Raw genomic sequence first — 11,738 nt, forward strand, 5'->3', positions numbered from 1 at the left:
GGAGAGGATTTCAGCAAACTCCTGAATGCTAACACAACACTACAGTGTCAGAGTACCTGAACCAAAACAGAGCATCTCTGAAGAGACCTGCTTATCCCTGTACACTGACACGCTCCATCCAAACTGGTTGTGTCACGTGCACTTCTGAAAATCCCTTTTCCTCCATCTGCCCTGCGATTCTGCCCGCTTCATCTCCAACCCCTGCTCTCCACTTCTTGTCTGCGCCAAAGCTCCTCTGTCACTGGAACAAACACAGCACACCAACACTCAGCTCTGCTTCCCCCAGATAGACTTAACTTTCTGTACTCTCTTTACTCTGCTGTGCCTAGCTCCCCCCTACCCCCACCCCCCTTTCCCTGCTCCATCTGCCCCAGACTTATGCCCAGTCTAAATATTTCTCCAGCAACCTTGCCACCCTCACTTAAAAATAAGCCAAAGTTTTCTTGCAACCATGCCTCCCATTGTCTGTCTGCTTCGTGGCTTATTAGTTTAGGAGAATGGGCTCGAACAATAGTGTTGTGCAATACTCCAAATTTTGGTATCAGTCCGATATTGGCTGGATCTGGAAATTACGCCCCTGGATGAAACAAAGCATCGATCCTATCACGCCAGTATGGTCCAATACAAATACCAGCGTTGGTATTGATACCATCCATATTTGCATATTAATCAAACAATTCAACAAGCTGGAACTAGGATTGCTCCTTAGAACTTTCCCCAGTGAAAGCACTTTGTTTTTGCTTTGTCACTGTGGACCACTCTGTGTGGACCAAGAAACATACATTTCCGTCATTTCTGAGATGAATCTGAAAGGATGTTAAAAACTTGTATGATATGGAGATCTGAAATATTGTTCATTTTTTCTTGACCCTGCCTTGTCTCAGACGTGAAATGGAGATGGAAACATAATTGATGCAAAAACACTTAATTACAAGCAGAAGAAATCATGAGTTAAGTCAGCAGCATTAAATATTAAAGGCTAAAGTGCTCATCAGTCATAACTGCTGAATGATCCCTAGTTGAAACTTTTTTTACAGCGGTATTAGTGCTTTAACAGCATTTTAACATTACTGATTGATTTGTATGGATGTCATAAACAATGGTGTACTGTCTTTAATCATTTATTTATTAATTCATTTCTATTTTTTTCTATGTGCGTCTTAATTTGTAAAGTAACTGTAAACAGATTTTAAGCAGTCTGCTTTAGTGAAGTAAATCTCATTATAAGTAGAGAGAAGTCGTTACATCAGTCTGAGCACTAAAACATTAAAAACAGGACTGAATTGTCGGCCACACGGGGGTGTTGTTCGGCTCTGCCTGGATACTTTTGACGTTACAAAGTCGCACCAGGTTTGATTTAATTAGTGCCATAAATACTCTTGTGTTCTTCTCAGGCCGCACAATTGTAGCTGGCTCAGAGGTGGCAGAAAAAAAGGGGGTGGATGCAGGTGGATGCTCCAACAACCACCTAAAAACAACCTTTCAGTCAGACCACTCCCTCCGGGTCACGGTAAAGTCACTTAACAGTCTGCGTCGACAGCAGACGCCATCGCTCCTGTTGTGCGAAAAGCAAGCTTGAAACTAAAGGTGAGGTGGGAATGTTTTGGGAATTTAGCTGACGCAACCTGGCGTTTAAAACGTAAAAAGAGGGAAGAAGAAGAAGCAGAAAAGAAGAAGCGAGTGACTGTCGTGAAGTGGGGGTTATGGGGGAGCTAAGCAGCTAGCTTCGAAGCTAACAGGGCTGTCTGCTGAGTCGTCGGAAAACAGCAGCTGAACTGCTCGGTAACCGAGTCTGAACGACTGCTAGCGAGATAAACAAGATTTGTAAATAGCCAGCGACAGCTAACCTGCTAATGTAAACACGGAAAGTGACATCCCTTTTAACCCGGGTGTTGGTTAAACTGCTAACGTCGTTTGTCGTGCAAGTGCAGCGGAATGTAATAAGTTGGTGAAGACAATTAGCGACGCGGAGTTCCGAGCATCCAGCGTAAATGGAAATACGCGGCAAGCGCAGGTTAACGGAAATTCATGAAAGTTTGAATGCTACCTATCGCACAGCTAAAGCTAAACGGCTGTCAGACGGCTAACTATTAGATGGATTAAGGGTTTTGGTGGCGAGGAGGGCGTTCCTTGATAAATTCAACAAAGCAAGACGTCAAGCAGTCGGGGTTAGTCATGGCTCATCTCGAAAACACAGGCCGCTGCCGAGTCTGTGCAGCCACACGATTGTTTAAATTCTTTGGTAGGGTTGTGGTGACTAATGAGGTTTTGTCGACGGGTGTTGGGGTTTCAGGTCCTCATTATGCTAGTTCCCCATTTGTCCAAAAACGTAACCTGCAGATAAGTTAGCCATAAATAAAGCGAGGGCCTTGCTTATGCAAACGTATTAAAGACAGATTGGGGGGAAATCCAGCTAAACTGCATTGCCTTTTAATAGGATGCACCTTCACGCTTTTTTTTGTCGTTGTTGTGCAAAATTTGCAGAAAGTTCCAATGTTTCTGCTTTTAGGCTTCATATTTATTTTGGACTGTTTTGGGGATTTCAGTGGGAGTTTTACTAATTAATCTGTTTAACAGGTTTCAGTGCTGTGTTTTGGTTTCAATGTTTTTGTCTTCTGGCCTGATTTACTGCCCTTCATTTCGGACCTGACAGGCTGCTGGCTGGCTGTACTATCTGTGACCACAGGTGCTGTAGCTAATCTCAGTGTCAATACCAGGAAGTAACTCATACTGTACAAGTTTATGCCATGAAGGCTCGACTCTGTTTTTAGGTCGGCTGGTACATCTAGAGTTCAGCTGGTGCTGAAAGTTGCGTTAAAAAATGTAAGAGTAATACAGTTTATTTGGCTGTGCTCACTGTGCTGCTGTTGTAATGGTGTTTAATAATAAATGAGTGTCTTATAAGTGTTGCAGAGCATCTTGTTTGCTTAGAGGCTCAGCTCACAGTGCTGAATTGGCTCCTTGGTAGTATCATGTTCCTGTAACAGAGTTCACAGTCCTTAAGATAGGCACTGTGTCTTTGATACCAAGACCAGGAAGTGGCTGGGTGGTAAGTTTTTAGTGTTTACAGACACACTGTCACATGTGCTCCATCAACAAATCAGAGGTCTTGCAACACCACCCGGCACAGCATGGTTGCTTAACAGATTGAAGTTGCAGGCCCTTTAAAAGTTTGTGCTGAGAGGTGTGGACTTCATGTCCTGTCTTGTGTTTAGGTGGAATAATAGGCACTTGTGAAAGGAAGTTAACATTGAAAAGACATCTGTGGTATTACAGCAACAATATCTCTCTCTTCCCCCCCGTCAGCTTTATTTTCAAGGCAATCCACAATGGACTCGAGGTCTCGCAGGCTTCCGTTTTGTCTGTCCAGCTCAAGGTCGTCCTACATATCCAGTCCTGCGCATTCAACAGTCCCATCCTCATCGCTGGGCTCCAGTAGACTATACAGCAGGGAAACGGTGCTGAATAATGACCGCTTCCCAAGGGCGTCATCGTCTTACAAGGCAGATGTCGACAAACAGGTAGGTAGGCTGATGGCACAGCAAAAAATGGCTAATGCAGGGAATCGTACACTTCATTTTACGCCATGCACACCCCCTTCCAGACCTTTTGCTTACAATATGTACAGCCAAGTGCTAAGTTAAAGAAAGAACCTGAATTCTTGATTGCTAAGTGAGGGGTGATTACGTTATCGGTTGTATTTTGCTCTCATGGTTTGGTGCACTTAGGGAGTCAGCAGCTTTTACCCTATGAAGTACTTCTCTCTCTCTCTGTGTGTGTGTGTGTGTGTGTGTGTGTGTGTGTGTGTGTGTGTGTGTGTGTTATTATTTTTTTTCTTTGAATACAGCAGTTAAATGTCACCATTTTATCCCAATTGGGTGAAATTTCAGCGGGAAAGCTGCTGGTTTAAAATTGGATACAACGATCGGTTACAACAGCAGCTGCTCCTAAAATCTGCCTCCCTACTCTCTCCTCTACTACCTGGGGCTCTAGTGAGCTGCCTTTCTAGCGTATTCCATGGCATTCAAGTCAGCTCTTTTTCTCACAGGTTCCCTTTAGTGCATGATCCAAACTATGTTTAACAGTAGTGCAACAGGAGACACTCTGGAGGTCTTTTTATAGGGTAGCCTAGATTCCTTGACACATGATGTGCGTATTTCAGTCCCAATGCTCATCAAAGACCATCTCAAAAGAGAGTGTTACTATTGGCTCTGGCTGTGTCTAGCTTTTGTTGTTTTGTTTTTTTTTCTTTTTTCAAGGGACTCTTGGTGCTTTCACCCTACAAACTACCTTGTGTATGTTAATGTTATTGCTCATGAAGCGAGATAAGCAATCATTTCAGTTAACATTCACTTAAATCTGCACAAGTTCTTCTTCCAACCTAAGACACATGAACATGTTTTGTTAGCCTAAAGAAAGATTGTTAAATTTTTTTTAAAAAGGGTATTAAAGCGGACATGAATACATTCTCATTTTCTTTTTTTGGCCTGTCACTTCAAACTACTTGAGTCATTGTCCTTCCTGTATGAGATATCTAAAGGCAGGCTGTTGACTTGTAGGTCTGCTCACGTTTGTCTTCCTTTTCAGTTTAGCACTAAGTTTCTTATGTCTGATTTAGACTTCTACAGGAAATTGCATCATAACTTGCGATGTAACCAGAAACCTCTTTTAACCTTATGCCACAACCTTCCACATAGGGCTGTTCGATATGATATGTATCGGATGACAATATAAAAACATCTATCGTTTCATTTTACGCTATCGTTTGTTTTGTGGTGTCACAAAATAAACTGTTTACGGCAATATTTTTTCACAGTTTTGATGGTCACTGTAGTGGCTATAATTTCTTAAAGATCTCTCTTTCTCTTATATTTAATATGACCACACTACAGATGGACAAGCGCCTGTTTTTAGCAACAACGACGGTAAAACCATTGCGTGTCCGCTTGTTTATTTTCCACATAAACCTTATGTGGAAAATTACATCTGGACGTCCAGATGAACAGAATCAACTTTTGGAGATTTACTTACCTGGATGATTGAGCATGCATCAAGACTCCCTTTCACAATAAAGCTCAAGATCCTGTTGAGACTCTTCAAAATAAACGGAATCACGTGAAAGAGTATGCAGAGTATTTACGGATGAGAAGCAAAAAAGAGCCGTCAGGTGCTAAAAAATAAACCTTAGACAAAAACGGTAGAACAGGCTTTTCCCCGCAGCACGCCGTGTAATAAATACTCACAAAGAAAACGGCGGCCGTTACAACTTAAGTCTAAAAATTTATAGTATCATGTATCGGTTAAAACATTCGACTAAACGTAGGGTCAACACTGCCAACACAGCTAAATGGGATGGAAGGTTGCGGTGTAGAGTTAGAAGGGGTTTATGGTTTTGACATAGATTTCCCACCAATATCTAAATCAGGGATTAACCTTTAGATAAAACACATATGTATACACATGTGTATATATGTTTGTGCTGCTAGAGCACAAGTTGCGAACCACTCATCAAAACAATGCGCAGACAATGGTCTAACTAATGCTAAAGTTATTTACCTTGTCTCCTTTCAAAGAGTTCTCGTCTCCTGAGCTCGACAAGAGACTACAGTAACTCTGACAGTCGCTCCAGTAGCTGGAAGTTGCCCTCTCTGACATCGTCCAGCAGATCGCATGATTGCCAGTGGGCCGATTCCTCTCTCAGCAGCAGGAGCAAACTGGTACTGATGATGTTCTGTGCCATTTTCTAACAGCAGGCACAAAAAAGCAGCCTGGTTAAATGTATTTTCTGAAAGACTGCAAGGTAGAGGACTGGTGAATGCTATTGAAGTATTTTATTCTCTGATGTTTGCCTTCATTATTTCCAGACTGACTCTGAGGCGAGGTTTGGGATGCGCTCGGGTATGTTGAATGCCGTTGACGATGGTGACTCTAAAAGGGCCAAACTGTCAAGCACCAACAGAGGAATTTACTCAAGAATGGCCAGCAGTTCAGTTACAGGATCCACCTACTCCAGTAATGGGCTTAGCAGTGGCAGAGGTACGTTATAGCAGTTCACGGTGCTGTTTCCTCATTACCAGCTGAAAGTAATACAAAGGCTATGAAGTAAAAAAAGAACCTAGCATCATGATGGCGAATAGGAAAAACAAATGTGAAATGAAAGAAACGTTGCATTCAGGGAGAATTGATTAAATTCTACTTCCCATCAGCATTAATTTGATTTGGAACATTTGTATACCCTCTTTCTTAAAATGTATAGGAGAAAAACCAAATGACTCTCTTGATTCTTCGTGGAGCTCATGCCGATTACTCTCACGGTCATCATCGTCATCATCCTCTTCATCTTCCAATCCTTTATTGTCCAGAAGAGACCAAGAGACAAAGAATGAGCCCAGTCTCTCAGGTTTGGGAGAAAGAAGAGTTAGGACGCCTGGATTAGTTTCCTCATTATGTAGGCTTCGTTTTTCTTTCTTTTCTTTTTTTTGGATAATTTGAACACATAATACCCTGTCGACTTGGCGCCAGTCTTACACACACTACTCTTTTCTTTACCCTTGTTTCAGATCACACAGACCGGGTGACCTCCACATATGCACAGGGAGCTCGTCCTAAAGAAACTTCCTACTCTCCCTCATCGTCTTCTTCTACTCGAGAAAGCTCCCACTTGAATCACCACTTCTCCTCTTCTCACGGGACTTCTCCTCAGGTGCATAACTTCAGGAACAGAAGCGCAACCCGTTTTTCGAATGGCTCATCAACCCTCAACTCATCTCAGGAACAAACGGAAAGGCCCGAATCCTCCTCTCATACCACCACCTCTTATTCCTCCAACGCCCCCTGGTATGCCACTCCCGTGCCCAGACCAGAGCCTACGCTGCCGAGGCCGATCCCTGAAGGCGCTGAACCGGAGAGCCGTCGCTCTACACGCCGCCTTTTGTCCCGTCTCTTTTCACGACGCTCCAGCCAGGACTCTTCAAGCGGATCTTCCAGTGTTCGTTCAGTTGATGACGACAGCCCGTCAACTGGTGGGGAGTCCGTGGACAGCGATGAAGGAACCAGGATGTCTAGTGTGGACCCTGATACTGGAAGGTCAATCATGGGTAGCCTCAGGAAAAACAGAGCAGATCTCAGCTCTATCCAGGAAAGCAATTGCAGTGACTATCACAGTGGCCTGCCTCGACCACGAATGGCGTCGTGGAGAGAGCCTGGTGTCAGCAATGGAGGCGGCAGCGGCTCCTCCTGGCTTTCTTCCTCCTTCCGAGGCCGCTGTCCTCCTCTCCTCTCTCGCCTCAGAAGGCATGCCAGGGATGAAAGCACGCAGTCGACCGTGGCCTCAGAAGAAGGTTACAGACGGCCTCAGCGTTTACTGAGAAGGTGGGATGATCTTGAGCTTAAAACCTCACAGGATGATGGAGACGATGATAATGAAGAGGATGAAGAAGAGAATGAAGAAGAGGAAGGAGCAGTTGGTTTAGAGGCCTTTGGTGCTGGGCGTACTTATACAATCGAGAATGAAACATTACCTGAACTCGAAGATGCCTCAGTTGAAATTTCACCACGCCGTAGAGTCAGGGTGTATGAAAACATTTCAGTTTCTGTCGGTCCTCTGGGTGGGGCTGAGAGCCAGTCTGACGACCAGAAAGAGAAGAACATTTCCAGTAGGGATCAAGAGAAGCTGCGCAAGATCAAAGAAAGGTAATGGCTTTTGATCTGTCTGCGCATGACTGATCTCACTTATTTTGTAGTGATCAGTGTCAGATCTTTAACACAGCTCTATTTTCTCAAGGTGTTTATCAGCAGCTCTGTGCTAATTAATTCACTATGTAAAACAGAAAAAATTAAGTTATACATTGTATCGAGTAGATCTGAACGCCCTATTTCCTGTTTAGACTGTTGCTGGAGGATTCTGACGAGGAAGAAGGTGATCTGTGCCGAATCTGCCAGATGGGGGAGGAATCTTCATCAAACCCTCTGATTCAGCCGTGCCGCTGTACGGGCAGTCTGCAATATGTCCACCAGGAATGCATCAAGAGGTGGCTTCTCTCCAAAATTGGCTCAGGTAATCACAGGCTTCTCATATGGTTGCAGCTTTTATGAATAAATCTGTGAAGGTTCTCAGTCATCCAGGTCATCGTAGTCAAAGGAGCTTGCAAAGAAAAGCGTCTGGACTTCTTTAAGTTGCTTGAAGACGTTTCACCTCTCATCCGAGAAGCTTCTTCAGTTCTAAGGTCAAATGGTGGAGAGTCCCAGATATAAACCTAGTGGGAGTTTCCCCCCACAGAGGGACAAAGGACCCCCTGATGATCCTCTAATCGCCTGAGCCAAGGTGTGAAACTGGGTGTGGGTCCCGATCAGCCAGAGTTTCGGGTGTGTTCATTGTGAAACCTGGCCCCACCTTATCATGCGAATTCCTGAGGTCAGATGGCCCAGGATGTAAGTGGGCGTTAAGGCGTCTGGGAAGGGATCTCAAAACTGGATTATAGATGGCAGAGAGTTGGTGTCGTAAACCCCCGCCTCTGTTCAAAGATGGTCACTCACAGTGGACATAGATGGCTTCTTTCACTCCTCTTTCAAACCATCTGTCCTCTCTGTCCAAAATGTGAACATTGGCATCCTCGAAAGAGTGTCCTTTATCCTTAATATGCAGATGGACTGCTGAGTCTTGTCCTGTGGAGGTGGCTCTTCTGTGTTGTGCCATGCGCCTGTGAAGTGGCTGTTTGGTCTCACCAATGTAGAGGTCTGAGCATTCCTCGCTGCACTGTACAGCATACACCACATTGTTAAGTTTGTGTTTTGGCGTTTTGTCTTTCGGGTGAACCAGTTTCTGTCTGAGCGTGTTGCTGGGTCTGAAATGCACCGGGATGTCATGCTTGGAGAAAACTCTCCTGAGTTTCTCTGATACACCGGCTATCATCCCTATGTAGCCGAAACTCTGGCTGATTGGGACCCACACCCAGTTTCACACCTTGGCTCAGGCGATTAGAGGATCATCAGGGGGTCCTTTTATCCCTCTGTGGGGGGGTTTCTCTCACTAGGTTTAAATCTGGGACTCTCCACCATTTGACCTTAGAACTGAAGAAGCTTCTCGGATGAGAGGTGAAACGTCTTCAAGCAACTTAAAGAAGTCCAGACGCTTTTCTTTGCAAGCTCCTTTGACTTTTATGAATAAAGTGTCTCATAATTACTACTTTCTGTCTTTTCTTTTGTTTTTTCCTTCCTGCTCAGGTGCAAACCTCGAAGGCATCACAACGTGTGAACTCTGTAAGGAGAAGCTGCGTTTGAACATCGATAACTTTGACATTCAGGAGCTGTACAGGACGCATGTGCAAGTGAGTTATTTCACCTCACTTGGAGGAAAAAAATCAGAATTTCCAAACCCAAAAGCTCTAATTAAAATGAATAAAGAAGCAGTTTTCATTTACTGTGACTGTTTTAATTAATTATGCAAATGTATTAATAACATAATCAAGGGGTTCTCTGCCCTTTTTAATTTGAGTGGATTTAAAACATGTCATTGTACCGAGTTTAAAAAAACAAACAAAAAACCCACAAAGCACAATGAGTGCTGGTGTAATTGAAGTGATTCCTCTGTTATGTTTGCTGCAGTTGGATCTGAACAAAGTTGAACTATGTTGGATTAAACACAGACAAGCAGCATTGAAGCTGCTCTTGGGTTTACCTATTTCAGTATGCTGGGAAAACGCCCTTACAAGTGTTTTTCATGCTCTGCAGTCTGAATATGACGAGTTCATCAGTAGCGGTCTCTACCTAGTGGTCCTGCTACATTTCTGTGAGCAAAGGTTCTCAGATGTCCTCGGAGCGGTCGATACAGCTGGGGTGAGAAACCGAACAAATTCACCTGTGGTGTTTATTAGCTTGAACGCTGAAAGACTCATTTATTGTCCAATTATGTTAGAGCACAGCTATAAGAAAATGCTTATGAACCTGTGAGGATTTCTGCTGTGATTTTAATCAAAGAAAACATGCTGCTGTCATCTGAGTCAGTCACAGACAAACACAAATTCATCCAGACTAATCTCACACAATGATTTTTAAAGCATCTGGTCCCTGATTCACAGAAGCAGTCCCAAAACAAGACTCTGCCTTCACTGTGCTTCAGTTAGGATGAGCATTTGTTGTGATGGGCCAAACATAGTGATGCCGAGTTTAACATTTATTCCATCTGTGCGTATAACGGCTTTGGCTAGACTATGGGAGAAGCTAATTAGATGTTACTATGAACTTAAAAAAAAAGAAGACACATAAATGTGTCTTAAGTCTTTTCCACATTTTGATAATGAATGTAATATTTGATGTGATCTTTTACATGATACCCACTCCTCAGTTATCTTTTGATGGCCATCCAGATAACCAATGAAAGTTCACAGGGTTCACAAATGTTTTCTTGAATTTGAGCAGCACATTGAGTTTGCCCATTCGCTGTGCGCAGTTGAGCAAAAACACTTGCACAATTTCAAAAATGTTGAAGCGATGAATTGTGGCTAACTTGAAATCTTGAAAAGAGACGCATCTTCCCTTTCTCACCTAGTTATTCAACCTGGTGAGAATTCTTCATGAACACATGGACAATCTTGAAAGTATGTTGCTCTTCCCTTTTGTCGCAAACAAGCTTTTGTCTGATTGTTTTTGTCTAAAGCTACCAGCTTTGTGTTGACAAATGCATGAGGGATCTTTTGTGGCTACATAATTTGACTTGATGTCTGTGGATTGCAGTTCCCCATGGAGAAAGTGACGAGGAGGTGCGAGACAACAGACCGTCCATCGAGTTTTCGGACCTGGATGACGATCTCGAAGAGGAGTACTAAATATGTGGGAAAGAATAAAAGTAGGTCAGACGATCTGCAGTTACAGGGCTTCTCATTCCAGGGGGCTCACCAGGTTTCACACAGGCTTTGACATCTGAAATGCAACAGCGGCTACAGATGCCAAGTGCACAGAACATGTCGACTTTTCTGCAGATATGCAAACTTGGAATGAATTAGTACAAAATATTTAGGTTAATACCACTATATTTGTTTCCCTGAGAGTGCACTTTAATTCAGTTATAATTCAATTAAAATGCAAGTTTTTTTTCTTTTCTCTTTTTTCAAATTGTTATACCACAAGTGCTTTAATGTTGAGATGAAAAAGCAGAAATAGAATGGGACTGTGGTAACAAGTGATATGTACTTGGTGTGATGGCGAGTGCGAGCTTTTGGGGGGAAAAAATAACAATAATAATAATAAAAAATATTCTTTTGTGTTTTTCTCTGATTATTTTTGTTTCCCAGTTAGGAATATGTTAAAAATAGAGAAGGGGGGGGCGTACAAGGCAAGGACAGTTTGTCAATGGTGTATCATAATTTCTTTGTGTATGTACACATCTCGTTTAATGCTTCTAATTTTGGGAATAAAGAATAATTGCACACTTCCTTACTTTCAGTCCTCTTTACTATCAAGCATGAGAAACTTTTTTTTTTTTTTGGTAGCTGTGTTGCAGGTGAAGTGCAGGGACGTTGGATCCTGGCAGACTTCTAGATGAGGGTCACTTACAGCAAAGCTTCTCTGTTATCACAGCTAGTGGTAAATTGCAGCATACAACTGCACACACTGCTCGTATGGGATCACCCTTAAATGAGTGTTTTCATATCTGCCATGTTTGGGAATTTAGTGACAAATGGCAGCATGCTTTGACTTTCCAAGTGTTTTATTTTAAAAAGATCTTTTGGCCATAATTCATA

General features: G+C 43.0%; 1 protein-coding gene across 5 annotated transcripts; it reads left to right on the forward strand.

Moving 5' to 3' along the window:
- Window positions 1-1,369: 1,369 nt before the first annotated feature.
- Window positions 1,370-11,433, forward strand: marchf7 (membrane-associated ring finger (C3HC4) 7). Of its 5 annotated transcripts, none has more exons than XM_085457218.1 (11): window positions 1,370-1,587; window positions 3,307-3,521; window positions 5,574-5,717; window positions 5,865-6,036; window positions 6,257-6,448; window positions 6,561-7,692; window positions 7,887-8,056; window positions 9,223-9,326; window positions 9,730-9,834; window positions 10,547-10,595; window positions 10,732-11,433. In XM_085457218.1, exons 2-11 carry the CDS (start codon window positions 3,330-3,332, stop codon window positions 10,821-10,823), a joined length of 2,352 nt encoding a protein of 783 aa, XP_085313344.1. In that variant the 5' UTR covers window positions 1,370-1,587; window positions 3,307-3,329; the 3' UTR covers window positions 10,824-11,433. The 5 variants fall into 5 exon arrangements, with proteins under 5 accessions (XP_085313344.1, XP_085313365.1, XP_085313359.1 ...); XM_085457239.1 differs by lacking the exon at window positions 1,370-1,587 and adding an exon at window positions 1,623-1,782; XM_085457233.1 differs by lacking the exon at window positions 1,370-1,587 and adding an exon at window positions 1,792-2,014.
- The last annotated feature ends 305 nt before the right edge of the window (window positions 11,434-11,738 follow it).

This window comes from Copadichromis virginalis, linkage group LG1, assembly GCF_057382275.1.
Source record: "Copadichromis virginalis isolate Kocher_CV1m ecotype Utaka linkage group LG1, C_Virginalis_male_GT1.1, whole genome shotgun sequence".
Taxonomy (NCBI): Eukaryota; Metazoa; Chordata; class Actinopteri; order Cichliformes; family Cichlidae; genus Copadichromis; species Copadichromis virginalis.